The sequence below is a fragment of the Lichenostomus cassidix genome, chromosome 10 (genome assembly GCF_008360975.1).
Source record: "Lichenostomus cassidix isolate B80296 chromosome 10, HeHo_3.0, whole genome shotgun sequence".
Lineage (NCBI taxonomy): Eukaryota > Metazoa > Chordata > Aves > Passeriformes > Meliphagidae > Lichenostomus > Lichenostomus cassidix.
The window spans coordinates 18,425,893-18,440,211 of NC_139491.1; the positions used below are offsets into that span (position 1 = coordinate 18,425,893).

Sequence of the window (14,319 nt, forward strand, 5' to 3'; positions counted from 1 at the left end):
CCCGCCTACAAGGGAAGTATCAAACAATAAGAAACACTTTATTTTAACTTTACAACATATAAATAGACAAATCTGTGCTTTCCAACAGAGCTTTCCTTCCCCCTCCCCTCCCCAGGGTCCTTGTGGCAGTGCCCCAGCCCCCGTGGACTCGGGGAGGGCAGCAGAGGCCAGACGGATCCATCCCGGCGGATCCCGGCCGTCATCTGCTCAGGTCCCGGCTGGCGCCGCGCCCGCACAGCATCCGCTCCTCTGCCGAGAGCCCGGCAAAGAAGGGGTGCAGGAGGGCCTCCGAGAACGTGATGCGCTGCGAGGGGTCGAACTCCAGCATCCTCCTCATCAGGTCGAAGAGCTGCGCGTGCTCCAGTGAGTCGTGCAGCATGTACGTCTGCCAGGGACAGCGGGGGGACACGGGGCTCAGCACAGGCCCTGGGCCATGGCTGCCTCCCAGCCCAAATACAGCATCACCCCAATTTCCTGACAGCCAGAGGGACTCAGCTCACCACCTTGAGGCCATGGCTACCCCCCATCCCAAATACAGCATCCTCCAATTCCCTGATACCCATCCTGCCAGACCAGGATCACTGCAGAGGAGAGGTTGGGGCTCCCTAACCACTGGAAATTCCCATCCCTAAGCCCCACAGCCCGACCCAGGGAAGGGAGCAGAACCTACCTGCAGGGGCTTGCAGTTCTCCTGGACGTATCTCCCATCAGACGTGTTCTCATCCCACACCAGGTTGCCATTGTGGAAGTATTTTTGCTTCCTGCACAGGGAAGGTGGGGGTCAGGCAGGATCTCTCCCTCCCCTCCAGGTGAGGGCAGAGGGTTGGTGTCCTGAGCTCAGGACCAGGCTCTTACCGAGTTTTGTGGACCATGTGAGATGGGAGTGGCCCCAGGATTTTTTCCATCATGACAAGGTGCTCACGGTTCTCATGGGTCTGCAAAGGAACAGAGCAGTGGTGGGTTAGTCAGAGCTTGGGGAGCTGATGACAAGAGGTTTGTCACCTCTGCAGGGACAGGGAATAAAGCATTCCACCAGGTCCTATCCAACTCTTCACCTCTTGCTTTTCCCTTTCTTCAGAGAACAGGCATAACCTGAACCCAGAGGTGATCCAAACCCTGTCCTTCCAGCAAGGCACTCCTCAAACCAGCCCTGTTGCAGGGTTTGTTTTCACACTCATCTGATTTTTAACGCTTGATGTGTTTCCCTCCCCCTCACCTCGTTCTGAGCCCTTCTGCACATTATGGGTTCTCAGGGAACAGGAATCCTACCTGGAAGAGTGTGAAGCCGCGGTAATACTCGAACAGAATGCAGCCAGTGCTCCAGACATCACATGGCTGTGCCCAGCCCAGCTCTGCAAAGAAAATCAAATTAACTGCGTGCTCCCAACAAACCCCACCACCTTCCTCCTTGTTAGAACCACAGGGATTCCACTCAGAGCTAGAAATTATCTCTGCAAGAGCTGCACTCCCAGCCTGGTTTTCCTCTGAGCCAGCATCATCCCAGGACAGCTGCTCCCCTGTGCCCCACCCTGAGACTCCCCAAAACGTGCAGTTCTCACCCAGAATCACTTCTGGGGGTCGGTAGTGCCGGGTGGCCACGATGGTGGTGTGGTGCTCATGGTCGAAGGTGGCGCTCCCGAAGTCAGCCACACGGATGCTCGTGTTCCGGATGGATTTCTCCTCGCAGCTCTGCAAGCCAAGCACAGGGCAGGGCAGGAGGTGAGAGGAGCCCCCAGGACTGCAGGCTCTGCACCTCCTCAGAGGGACTAGAACTGTGGAGCTCCAACATCCTGGAGCAGCATTGAGGAAAGCTGAATGCTCCAGGCAGCCTTAGAAAACATGGCAGGAAGAAGAGGCCTGACTTCCAGTTTGTTCCCACCAAACAGGCTCTTAAGGCCTGTACAGAGCAGGGAAGAGCCCAATTCTGCAGGGAGGGAAAGGCAGGCTGTTCCTGGTGTGTCCACTGCTCCTTTGGACACAACCCACCTTATTCTCGTTGTACAGAGTGTCAAAATCCGAGTTGACAAACAGGATGTTTTCTGGCTTGAGGTCAGTGTGAGTCAGCTGGTTGTCGTGTAGAACTGCACAGGGGCGAGAGGACAGAGAAAAAAATCTAAGAACCAGAGAGAAGCACCCACAGAGCTGTGTCCAGCCCAGTAGCAGGACAGCTCCTCCCAAGCTCCTCCCCAGCCCGTTTTGGGACACTCACATCGCAGGGCGTGGCAGAGCTGGTAGGCCATGTGCCGGATCTGCGGCAGAGGGTACGGCTGGAAGTTGTTCTCCTTCAGGAACTCGAAGGTGTTCTTGCCCAGGAGCTCGAAGGCAATGCACATGTGGCCATGGAAGTTGAACCAGTCTGACATCAGGACGCACAGGCTGTGCAGGGGGACAGGGGCAGGGGTTAACCACCCTCCAGGGACCCCCAGGACAGCACTGTCCCTGCCCCTGGCCACTTCAGAACGGCTTGGAGAGCTCCGAGCCAGCTGACTCGGGAGCACAGCAATCCAGGGAGATGCTTCCTGCTTGGCTCAGCCCCCTTCAGAGAGCTCCTCAATTCCAGTGGGACAAGGCAGCAGAGGAATGGCACCAGTTCCCCCTCACCACCTCAGCCCTGTGCTGCTTTGGGTACCTTGTGTGCAAGGACATGCTACTGGGAACTCACAATTTGTTCTCCTTGTCTTTCTCCTTGATTTTTTTCAGGACATTGATTTCCAGCCTGGCAGCCTCTCGGTATTTCCCAACGTTCTTTATGATTTTCAGTGCCACCTGTGACTTGCCTCTGTGAGGGAGGAGATGGAAGGATGGAGTCAGACAAAAAACCTGTGTCCACACGTGTCCAGCCCAGGGGCAGAGGCACATCCCATCACTCCAGCCACGTTCTCGTGCATCATTTGTCCTAACAAAGCCCTGCCAACCATTGATGCTGCTCGGGCAGTGGTTAATTTGAAGTGAAAGGTTCCTGCTGGGTAACACTCCCAAGAGACATTCCTGACACAGCAGTCCCTCAGCTCCCTGTCACTCCAGCTTCACCTCCCCTCTCCAGCCGTGCCAGGGATTCCCGAGGAGGCAGGAGAGCCCCACGGCTCCTGCAGCAAAGTGACCCCAGGGCTCGGAGCCAGACGGGAGGTCAGGAGGAGACAGGGGTCAAATGGAGCCACGGGGGAGGTTACAGGGCACAATGGAGAAGTGCCCCGGCAGATTAAGAGGTCACAGGGCCCACCCCTCAGCAGGAGCTCAGAGCAGCAGAACAACCTTACACGGCTGGGGCTGGCAGGGTCAGGCTGGATGTCAGGAAAAGCTCTTCCCCAGAGGATGCTGGCACTGCCCAGGCTCCCCAGGGAATGGGCACAGCCCGAGGCTGCCAGAGCTCCAGGAGCGTTGGGACAGCAACATCTCAGGGATGCACAGGGTGGGAACTCTGGGGTGTCTGTGCAGGGCCAGGAGCTGCACTTTGATCATTCGTGAGGGTCCCTTCCAATCCGGGATATTCCACGATTCTATTCTGTGACTCCCTGCTCCCCTTAAAGCCTGTAAATGCGGGGGGCTGAGGTCTGAGCCAGGCCCCTTGCACCCTCTCTGTGGAAGGTGACAGGTTTGGTCCCGTGCAGCCCAGGTGGAACTGCCTGGCTGGATCCTCGAGGGACAGGTGCAGGGAAAGGTGCCCACCTGGCATGGTCCACACACTCCACCACCTTCCCAAAAGTGCCTTCGCCAAGGCTGCCGACAATTTCATCTAGGAGAGAAAACAGGAGCGGGTGTGAGCCCGGGGGGCTCGGCCAGAGCGGGGCTCCTGCAACTTTCACAGCAATAAAACATCAAAGCAAACAAAAGAATTGTCTCTCACTGCTACACTCTTTAAAACTCAAGTGTCTACGCTCTGCCTCAGGCAAGTTACTGGTCAGTAAATAAAACACTAGAGACCCCTCCAGTACAGGACGAGAGATCTGGGCTAACCCGGGGGTAAAAGTAGAGGTAAAGTTTTACGAAAGGTGGCTGTACATCGCTCTTGAAGCCAATCGCCGATCCTGCACACCAGGTGACCTTCCTTGTCATCTTCCACGCTCCTGCTGCGCTTACTGCTCTGTTGGCTTCTCTGCACACACCGCCCCCCGGGACGGCAAAGAGTGCGGTCATTCAAAGGTGGAGAGACGACGGGGCGCCGGTGGGTGGATTTTCCAGATCCCAGCATTTCATAAGGCACACAGCATATATAACGATAGGGATATTGCAAGGGACACGTCAAGACACAAACTAACTTCAAAACAGAAAAGTCATCAACAGCTACAGGTATGGCAAGAAAACTTCTGTCATTAGCTACGGCCTCTGGTGCAGGGGAACGCCCCCTCTTCTGGGCTGGGAAGCAGCAGCTGGGCAGGGTGGCTTGGCCTGGCACCGCCGTGCCCACGGAGGATGTGGCCAGAGGCCTTGGCCAGCAGAACGTCACCTCTCCGCTGGCCAGCGTGACGAGCGCTCGGTTTGGACAGGCTGTCCAGTAGAAGCCACAGTAGCAGTTTTGCCTCTCTGCACGCTGCTCTTTGTACCTCGGCAAATGCAGCTGCGGCTCCCAATCCAGAGCCAGCCCTGCCCCTCCTGGCAGAGCCAGCTGCCGCACTGATCCTGAATCCATGTGCCCAGCTGGCTGCTCGCAGCCCCGCCGGGGCACACGGGCCTGGGGGGCCTTTTGGAAACTGGGAGAGCTTCAGGAACAGGACAGGTAAATCAATCCTCAGGCAAGGTCCAAGGTCACGTTCACCCCCTGCTACTGGCAAGCTTCTACTGGAAAACCAGCCCAACATTCCTGCAAGGACCCGGGGTCCACAAAGCGAGCTGCCCTAATTCCTCACCTCGTTCTAGTCTGCTTTAAAAATGGTTACAAGCTCTGCAGCCAAAGGAATTCATGGAAACCTTCACATTTCCATGCCTGAGCGTCTAGCGGGCTTCTCTTCTGTGCCACTCGATCCCCCCAGCTGGTTTTAAATAATGAGCTAAGATCTACACTGCCAAAAAAAATCAGCTGGAACAGAGGAGAAGGTGGAGAGGAGAGCTGGGACAGCTGTGAGGTGTCAGAGGACTGAGGTCCCCCAGCCCAGACCTGCACAGCTGGCTCCCTTCAGCACTGAAATTCCAAAGTCAAGTGGAAAGGGATCAAAAGGAGGAGCTCAGGAGTTCCCAGCCGTGCAGATTATCCAACTGCCGGGATCACACTCGGTCATTTGGTTGTCCTAACGTTTCAGGTGGTAGGGGAGTGTTCCCTGCAGGAGGGAAGTGCTGAAGTGCTTGGTCTGACACCTCACACCCCTTCCAGGGCATTCCTGGGACCAGCCCCCCACCCAGCTCCAAATATTCCCGGTTAATCCTTGGAAGGAGTGCTACGTTTCAGGGTGAAGTTTGCAAAGAAGCTGAAATCCAGGTGGGAACAGGGAAAGAGGACACACGTGTTCCCTCGCAAGGTGGGACTCTCTCTGAGAACTAACAGGTTAAAAACAACTCCGGAGCCCTGGGCTTATGGACCCCACCTGGAGGGGATCCAGGCAAAGCCAAACCGAGCAATGCTGCACACCAAACCCCCCCAGAAGCAGCAGCAGCCACAGGCAGAAGCGAATCCCTGGCCTGGCAAAAGCCGAGTGGTACAGATCCCTGGGAGCAGGGCTGGCCCTTGGCCACGGCTCTCCCTGGTCAGCCGTCACGTGAGTGCCACTGGAAGCTCTCCCTGATCCCTTCCCAGAGAACACAGCTTAGCTCCCTCACGTATTAAGGCTACAGGGCTGGCCCGGTAAAACCCCACAGCTACCAACACTCCCCGCTGGACACCACACAGATTTGGGACTTTACATTCCACGGGATGCCAACAGACAGAAACAGGTTCGAGGTACTCACCCAGGGCGCTCGGAGCTGGAAGGAGGCAAGAACAGTTAAACCCTGAGCTCGTGGTGGATGCTACTCACCGAGGAGGCACTGCTACAAGACCTGCTCCTGCGTCTCCGGCAGTGGTGCTGGTATCTCCTGGGCCGGTGCTGCTCCCTGCCCCTGGAGCGCCGCCAGTTCCGCGGCCGCGCCGGGTAATACTCCTCCCCGAAGGAGGGGCTGCGCTCCTCGAACCTGTAGGCATCGCTGTCCCGCCGGCATCTGCGCTGGTAAGGCATCCTCTCATGGCTGCAGCACGGAGAACAGCACTGTTAGGAGCCTGCCAGAGCGGCTGGAGCACGGAGTGCTGCTGGAACTGAGGAATGGAATCACAATATCCCGAGCTGGAAGGGACTCAAAACCATCGAGGCAAACTCCTGGCCCCAGTCAGGACACCCCAACAATCCCACCCTGTGCATCCCCAAGAGTGTTGTCTCCTGGGGAGCCTGTTCAGTGCCTGATTCACCCTCTGGAGAAATGCACCTTTACCTAAGATCCTGCCTAAATCGCTGCCCTGACACAGCTCCCTGCTGGCCCTTCAGGTCCTGTCACTGGTCACCACAGAGAAGTCCTCCTGTTCCCACTTCCTGGTTTGGCAGGAGCTTCAATCCCTCCTGCACCTCAAACTCTGACCACTAAGGAGAAGGTTTTGAGTAAAAGTGTGGCATTCCCACATTTCAAGGAGCTGGAGGAAGACCAACCTCTGAGAGCTCCAGCTGGGCTGCCTGCCTTGCTGTGGACTTCCCATCCCTGGAAGTGTCCAAGGCCAGGCTGGACAGAACCTGGAGCATCCAGGGACAGTGGAAGGTGTCCCTGCCCATGGCAGGGGTGGCACTGGATGAGTTTTAAGGTCCCTTCCAACCTTTTAACACTCTATGACTCCACATCGCCTGAGCCACACAAGCGTTTGTCATCATTCCTCCTCCCTCAGGAAGGTGTCTCATTAGGTCCTAATAAATGAGAAGCAGCAGCAGGGCTCTGGTTGTCACCCCAGGGCCGACTGGAGGTCCCAGAACACCAAGGCCTCGGTGTGCACACACACAGCAGCTCCACACATCATCAGCCAGAAGAAAAATCTGTAACTGAGCTCGTGCCCCTCGAGCAACAATCTCCCAGTAAAGAAGGAAAACTTTTGGCTAAACTCTGCATCAGGAAGGGCCAGGAGACCTCAAAGCTCAGCCCTGTATTCACACCCAGGTGTCACACACGAGGTTTTGGGTACAGTGTGGGCACACGATGACACGAGCAGCTCTCCCTGCTTCTGCCCCCAAACACCAGTGCCTTCCCACCGGATTTCACTGGAGATTCACACCCCACTGAGAAAGGAGTTGTGTTTTAGGTAGAAAATGTTGCAATTCCAAGCTCAAAGCAGCACGTTGGCTTCCCAGTGATAACCCTGGGCACGCTCCTGGCCCGGTCGATGCTGTCACCCAGCAACGGCTCTGCCAGCCAAGACCTTCAGCCTGGAAAGGGGAATTTCTGCTGTTTGCACCTCTCTGTCAACAAGCAGCTCCAACGCTGGCAGCCTGACGGGGCACGTGGAGGGTCATCCCAGAGTGGATCAAAACTCCAGACTGTGACGTGACAGCTGTGGCTCTGGGTCACTGCTGAAGCACCCAAAACACAAACCCACAGCTCTGTCCCAGCATCAGTCCATGCACACCTTGGTGGGCTTTGGACACACACAGGGAGCAGGAATAACGACCCGAAGGACCCAAATACTCCCCAAAGAGGCTGAGTGTGAGACTAAAGGGACAAGACTGTTTTCATCCAAATCTGTCCCAAATTACCCACCAGATGAAAAGAATTGGAAAAGCCCATTGCGCACGCCAACCCTATTTCACAATCCATCTCCTTCAAGTAAACAAAAGCCAGGCTGGGGAGAGAAATTAATCTGGAGAGCATTTCAGGAATCTAATGATGAGCTCAGCTCCGGCCTGGCTGCACCTGCCCAGTCCAACCAGTGGAACCACACCAGCCCCAGTACCACCACCAGCCCATCACGGCCACATGGCTCCAGCCTCTGTTCCAGAACCCTCCCCTTATCAAAGACCTTATCCTGCTTCCAGCACCTAATTGTCCCTGTGGAAATGCTGAACAAAGAGAGGATCAAAGGTAAAATCCCGAACCAAAGCAGCAAAGATCAGTTAGTGGTCAGATCCTTCAGCTGGGATCCTTTCCGAGGTGAGGGAGCAGTGCTGTTGCTTTAAATCTGATTTAAATCCTGCCAGAGGGAAGCGGGTTGTCAGGAAAAAGACTTTAATGCCTCTGCAGCATAGAAACATGATTCCAGGGCAGGCTGTTCCCTCGCTAACATGACAGCAGCAGCTTTGGGAAGAACTTCAGCACGGCAGGGAAGACAGGCACACACACACACACACACACACACACACACACAAGTAAGCCCTTCTCTTCCATCCCCGGGATTTAGGGCTTTAACGCTGATCTGCAGCACGGAGAGAAGGCAGGCTCGGCACGGCCAGCGGGCTCAGGCCGGGTTTCGGGGCTGCCCGTCCCCGCAAGGCTCGTACCTCCTGGATCGCGAGCGCCGGGAGAGCTCCCTGCGGGGCGGGTAGCGCAGCCTGCCCTCGTACTCCCTGCTCCGGGAGCGCCGCCGCTTCCACCGGTGCCCCAGCTCGCCGTCCTGCTCCGGGGACCGGAACCTCCTGCAGTGGTGCATCTGCGGGGACAGGCGATCGGGGCTCAGAGCTGGCCCCGCACAGCCCCGCACAGCCCCGGCCCGACAGCTCCGGCCTGCACAGCCCCGGCCCGGACAGGCCCGCCGGGCTCGGCGCTGCCGCAGCGCTTTGGGCCCGGGAGTTGCGGGGCCGTTACCCCGCCCGGCCCGGGCCGTTCCGAGCCCGCCGCCCCGCATGTCCCCGCTGTGTCCCCTTGTGTCCCTCCGTGTCCGCCCCGGGCTCACCGCCGCCTCTGCGGCCGCGCTCGGCGGGTGCGGCCCGGCCCGGCCTCTGCGGCCCGCAGCGCCGCCGCTTCCGCTTCCCGCAGCGGGGTCAGACCCGCCCCGGAGGGACGGACCGGGATAAACCCGCCCCGGAGGGATGGCACGGGGGTTAAACCCGCCCCGGAGGGATGGCACGGGGGTTAAACTGGGGCTGGGAGGAGCGGAGCGGCTGTAACGCTCTGGCTGCTCACGGCCCGTGTCGCCCTGTCCTTCCTCACCCTCGGCACGGCTCCTTCCTGCGCTCTGACTCACCGTGCTCGTTCTCACCTCCCTCTCCGCCGCCATCCTCACCTTCCACACAGCTCTCCTCACCAGGGTCTGCCTTCACCATGACCTGCCTCCCCTCAGCGTGGCCTTCTTCCCTTCTTCAACTGCCTCACCGTGCTCTTCCTCATTACAGCGTTTCTCACTGCAGGTCTTTCTCACCGCAGGTCTTTCTCACCGCTGGACTTTCCTTGCCGTGGTCACCCTCACCATGATGACCCCCACAGTGACAGCCCTCGCCACAGCCTTCCTCCCCGTGGTGACCCTCCCATGGTCTTCATCACGGTGGCCCATGGGCAGTAGAGAGAGCTCCACACATGTGATCATCCCTGACCCCTTTATTTATTTATCAACCGCTCGTTAGGGCCGGCAATCAATTAAAAATGCCAATGAACACCTGTATCAGCAGGTGATATTGGCATGTCCTTGTGGCTCCACTCAGGTGTGTCCCACACCGTGGGGGTGGCGATGGTGGAGTGGAAGGGGCAGGAGATGCCACCGCCGTGGTGGCCACAGGAGTCCCAGCTGGGTGATTTTCCCACCCGGCTCCTCCACAGCCGAGCTTCTGGGTGCAGCCTCTGAGTCAGGGACAGTGCACGGAGCAGGCAAAGCTTCTCTTCTTCTCCCGTCGAGGCTGAGGGCACCTCAGATGGGCCCGGTCCTCTCCAGAGCCGTTCAGGATGGGGTTGTGCCATCACCACTGACCTCCAGCCCTGGAGACAGAGCTCTGATCTCCCACGACGGTGGGGATGAGAGCTCCCCTCTCCACAGCTCGGAGCCCCCCTAGGCTCACTCTGGTGAGTGCCGGGCACACCCTGCCCGTGTGGCAGGATCAGGGCTGGATGCAGTGCCAGCGCTCTGACTCCAGCGGTGCCTGGGTGCACATGTCCCTCCAGTGCAGCATCCCGGTCCCGGGGACACCTGGCCCCACCTGGACACGGCCAAGCGCGGAGCCACGGGTGTGGAGCCGAGCCTGGGGCGGGACAGAGCAGTGAGACACAGCTGGTAGCCTTCCCTTGTCCCCAGAGGAGCCATCCCACCCCAGAAACCTCCCAGGGATGGCAAGAAACAGCTCCTCTGGGGTCTGAGCCTGCCGGGTGCTGAGCACAGGTGAGCCAGGTCACCTCCTTGGCCATGGTCACCTCCTTGGCCACAGTCACCTCACCTGCATGACAATGAACTCCAAGGCCAGCTCCTGCTGCTGGATGTCCCCAGCAGGGACACTGAAGAGGAAGGGCGCGTTCCACACGGGGTTGTAGCTGCTGATGGACTTAGTCTCTTTGGTGTCGATGATGCGTCCGGCGTGGTAGAGGTGGATGATGACATAGTGGCCTGGAAATGGAGGCAGAGCCCTGGAGAGAGGGACCTGCTCTGGACACAGGCCAGGGAGGGAGGCTGGGAGCTCCTGAGCGGTGCCTGGGGGGCTACAGGACCCCCACAGGGCTCTGTGGAGATCTGGGGAGAGCACAGAGCTACTGAGGTTTCCTCCAAAGTCCTCAGCTCACATCCCTGTCCACATCCCAGAGAGCAGGGGGAGCCAGAGGTGACCACAGCCAGCAGGACAGAAAGCCAAGTGCTAATTTTTGACCCTAAATAAGTAAATATATTTCAAGCACTTTGAGGCCACATTGGAGATAGCTAGGTCAGAATTATGCTCCCCGTGCTCATTTTTATACAATCTTAGAATCAGGGAATGGTTTGGGTTGGAAGGGAGCCCAAGGATCATATCATTCCAACCCTCTGCCAGGCTTGGAAGAGAGAAATTTAAGATGGAATAAAACAACCTGCCAAGCAAAGGAGGAGAAGGTGTTCCCTGTGCCCACCTGGACATCTCCTTGGCCCTGTGCCCTACCTGGAGCTCCTGGCACGCGGGAGAGCCGGCCCAGGGCCTCTGCCTTGCGGAGCAGCACCTTGATGCGCCCGGCCACAGCCTGGTGCTGCAGCAGGAGGAAGAGCTGGCCCAGGGCTCTGGGAGGTGAGCAGAGGATGCTGCAGCTCAGGCTGTGGGCACTGCGGTGCTGCATGGGGAGGAGAGAGCAGGAGACACTGTGAAACCTCCCCCGACCTCGGCCAGTCCTCCCAGCCCAGCGCTGCTCGTCCCCAGCAAGGTCAGGGATGGGCAAAAATGAGTCACAAAGGTGGGCTTGATGCTCAACAGCACTGCGAGGGTGGTGCCAGCTCTGTGTTTGCCCCTTCCACCCCAGCAGCCCCCGAAGATGGGGTGCAAAGCCCCCAAGAAGAGGCACTGCCACGGACTTGCCTCACCACAGACACACCACGGGGTACTCGGTGGTGTTTGACGAGGCTCTGCCTCTGCCCGTGGAGCTCCATGGCTCTGCGATCAAGCTAAACTCAGCCAAACCACCGAAACCGCTGCCGTGCTGACCTTCCCGAGCTTGGTTTTGGTGCTCGCCAGCTCCCAGGAGTAGCTGGAGGGGGCGCGGGGGTCCCAGGAGGCCTCGGCGCAGGGGAACAGGACCTCCCCCACGAAGGAATCCTGGAGGCTCCGCGACCTGGTGTACACAGCGAAGCGCAGGGTGCAGCCGCCCAGCTCCTCCGGGCCGCAGGGGCCGAAGCGGCACCAGCGCGGCTCCCGGAGGCTCCTGCTGCGCACGGACCCGGGTCGGCGCCGGGACAGCGGCGGCCGCGACAGCAGCGACACCTTGACGCGGGAGCCCTGGTGGCCCCGGGGCAGGTGCGAGACGCCGAGGATGGTGACGGTGAGGGTGGCCTCGGGCAGGGAGTAGCGCAGGTCGCAGTGGAGCCGGGGGCGCTGCTCGGGGCGCGGGGGACACCCCGGCACGGCGGGGACCAGCGGGCTCCGCTCGTTGCGGAGGAGCTCGGTGCCGGAGGAGGCGCGGCGGAGCTGGCGCAGCCCCGCCAGCTGCGGGAGGAACGGCAGGGTGGGCAGGGATGCTCTGCAGCGCGGGGAGTCCCCGCGGGGTGCGGGCGATGCCGGGGAAATCTCTTCTGCCCGGGCACCCAGCGCCTCGGCCGGCACCTCCCCGCGGTGCTGCTGGACGGGCACCGGCACCGCCGCCCCGGGCAGCGCCGGGCCCAGCTCCACCCGCTCCCGGCACAGGCGGCGGCCCGGGCGGCGGCGGTGCCACCAGCACATGGCGCAGCCCAGCAGGGCGCCGAGGCAGAGCAGGGACAGCCCCGCGCCGAGGGAGAGCTGCAGCGGCCCTGGAGAGAGGGAGAGATGGGCACCGTCAGCGGATGGCTCTCACCGGGCCGTGCCAGCGGGGCTGTCCCTGGCTGCTGGAGCAACTGGGACAAGAGATGCGTGGGTGTCCCCTTCCCCTGGGACCCCCTCCCTGCTCTGAGTGAGCTGGGATTGAGCTGGACATCCCAAAGCAGAGGGGGGGACAGGAGCTGGCGGGGCCCGCCGTGCTCGGGCGGCCTGACACGGTCCGGGGCTCAAACAAAGGCGGCCTCGCCCCGGGATGATAAGGGATGTGGAGAACGGGGAGTTATCAGTGCTGCTGCCAGGCTGCCGCAGCTCGGGCACGATCAGCCGGGAGTTGGGGGGAGTGGAGGTACCTGCAAGGGGGGATTTGGGGTGTCCGGGCTGGATTCAAAGCGGCAGCAGCCTCTGAGGGGGGAGACAGGCCAAGGCTGGTCCCAAAATAAGGGAAGGTCCTCACTGAGCTGTGCCCGTGTGGGTGATGACCTGCACTTTGTCCTCCCAGCAGGGATGCCCGCAGGGTTTGGGGCTCCCTGGAAGGGTGGCATCCCTGCACATCAGGCATTTAGGGTGCAGGGAACCAAACTCCTGGGCACCAGGGCTGAAGATCCTTTGGAATTTAGTTCCTGGGTGTCAGAGGTGGCACCTGTGTGGCTGTGCTGGCAGAAAACCTCACTGTGACCAGAGCTGGCTTTGCCTCCAGCCCTGGAGCGAGGGATTAAGGAGAACAGGGCCGGGCCAGAGCTGTGCCAGAGCCTGAGCCGGGTTCCAAAAGGATGAGGGGGATGTTGGAAGGAGAAAAGCAGGCATTGTCTCACCCCGCAGGGCTAGGCCTCCCTGCCCAGGTGCCTTAATCCGCGCTGGGCTCTCCCCAGCCCTTTGTCGTTTGTTTGGAGCCGGGTCGTGCCCGGGCTGAGCCGAATGGCGGCGTTTCGGGAGGGATGGAGGGAAGGGGCCGCGGTGGGAGCTTGGCTGGGGATGATATCCCAGACTAAACAGCGCACGCCGTGCCTGCGGCCGTCCGGCCGCGGGACAGCGAGCTGGGAGGGCCGGAGCGTGTCCAGCCGTCCGGACACACGGGGATCTGCGGGGCTGGGGGTGCCATCGGACACTTGGGGTGTCCACTTTGGGGTGCGGGGCCCGAGGATCCCACGCAGGGGCTGCAGGGATTGGGGTGAGCAGCACGGAGCCCCTGCCCAGCTGAGCCCGGGCTGTGTGAGCACCCCGGAGCGGGGCGGATCCCTCCCCAGGTGCCGGTGGGTGAACCCCGCAGCGAACGCCGCAGTGGGGGTAGCAGAGCCCACCTTACCTGCTCCGGCCATCGGGACAGCCCGGCGAGTCCTTCAGCTGCCCCGGCCGCGCTGCCAAGGGGAAAAGCCGGGGCTGGGAGAAGCAGAGCCCGGGAGAGGTGGGCAGGACGGGACGGGAGGTGGGGGAGAGGCTGGGATAGGCTGGGAGCAGAGCCCGGGGGAGCCCTGCCCGTGCGGGGAGCTCACCTGCAGCCCGGTGAGGGAGGGGCGGGCAGCAGCGGACAGGTTCCATCCCATGGGCTGAGGTCGGGGCAGGATGAGGAAGGTCGGGGGCTCTATCCTCCCCAGCACCCGGCCCCACACGCGGGCCCCCGGCCAAGGCAAATGCAGGCGCGGGGCATCGGCAAGGCTGGCACGGGAGGGACTGGAAACAGCTCCCGTGCCGCTGCCGGACTGGTTCAATGACTGCGAAATCAGCGCCGGGCGCTGTGCAAACAGCCAAGCCGCGGGGAGGCATTAAAGGTGCTTTTGTGGGGAGCGGGAGGTGACAGAGCAGGGATTTGGGAGCTGGCGACGGACAGGGGCAGGGACAGCTTCAGCAACACCTGCGAAAGGAGATCCCGTGTGGCTATCCAACGCCGAAGCACCACCATTCCAGCCCAGCCCAGAACATCCTCCAGCCCAGCTCTAAACTGGGAGCACGGAGTCCCTGCAAGGACAGAGCCCAGCCTCTGGGAACGAGTGGGAATTGT

General features: G+C 60.4%; 2 protein-coding genes across 3 annotated transcripts; both read right to left on the reverse strand.

The window, feature by feature from the left end:
• Positions 1-17: 17 nt before the first annotated feature.
• On the reverse strand, positions 18-8,990 carry CLK3 (CDC like kinase 3). 2 transcript variants are annotated; one of them, XM_085071031.1, is made up of 13 exons: positions 8,828-8,990; positions 8,436-8,584; positions 5,946-6,153; positions 4,000-4,093; positions 3,667-3,733; positions 2,663-2,779; positions 2,210-2,376; positions 1,987-2,081; positions 1,560-1,689; positions 1,270-1,352; positions 856-935; positions 671-761; positions 18-385 (listed from the first exon to the last, which is right to left on the reverse strand). In XM_085071031.1, exons 2-13 carry the CDS (start codon positions 8,582-8,584, stop codon positions 200-202), a joined length of 1,467 nt encoding a protein of 488 aa, XP_084927157.1. In that variant the 5' UTR covers positions 8,828-8,990; the 3' UTR covers positions 18-199. The 2 variants fall into 2 exon arrangements, with proteins under 2 accessions (XP_084927157.1, XP_084927158.1); XM_085071032.1 differs by lacking the exons at positions 8,436-8,584; positions 8,828-8,990 and having other exon boundaries at positions 4,000-6,089.
• A 458-nt stretch (positions 8,991-9,448) lies between these two features.
• On the reverse strand, positions 9,449-13,996 carry LOC146432895 (synaptotagmin-2-like). Its single transcript, XM_085071039.1, has 5 exons — positions 13,627-13,996; positions 11,517-12,316; positions 10,983-11,148; positions 10,296-10,462; positions 9,449-10,103 (listed from the first exon to the last, which is right to left on the reverse strand). Exons 1-5 carry the CDS (start codon positions 13,637-13,639, stop codon positions 9,963-9,965), a joined length of 1,287 nt encoding a protein of 428 aa, XP_084927165.1. The 5' UTR covers positions 13,640-13,996; the 3' UTR covers positions 9,449-9,962.
• Positions 13,997-14,319: the final 323 nt, after the last annotated feature.

Bases quoted from the DNA above. Each gene is read 5' to 3' on its own strand.
- LOC146432895 (XM_085071039.1), bottom strand. The intron at 11,149-11,516 runs GTCAGCACGGCA...CTCCCCATGCAG, and splicing joins CCAAAACCAAGCTCGGGAAG to CACCGCAGTGCCCACAGCCT. The intron at 10,463-10,982 runs GTAGGGCACAGG...CTCCATTTCCAG, and splicing joins CCGCGTGCCAGGAGCTCCAG to GCCACTATGTCATCATCCAC.
- CLK3 (XM_085071032.1), bottom strand. From the start codon at position 4,627: ATGGATTCAGGATCAGTGCGGCAGCTGGCTCTGCCAGGAGGGGCAGGG. The intron at 2,082-2,209 runs GTGAGTGTCCCA...GCCCCTGTGCAG, and splicing joins GCTCTGCCACGCCCTGCGAT to TTCTACACGACAACCAGCTG. The intron at 1,690-1,986 runs GTGGGTTGTGTC...CTTGGCTTGCAG, and splicing joins CTCTGTACAACGAGAATAAG to AGCTGCGAGGAGAAATCCAT.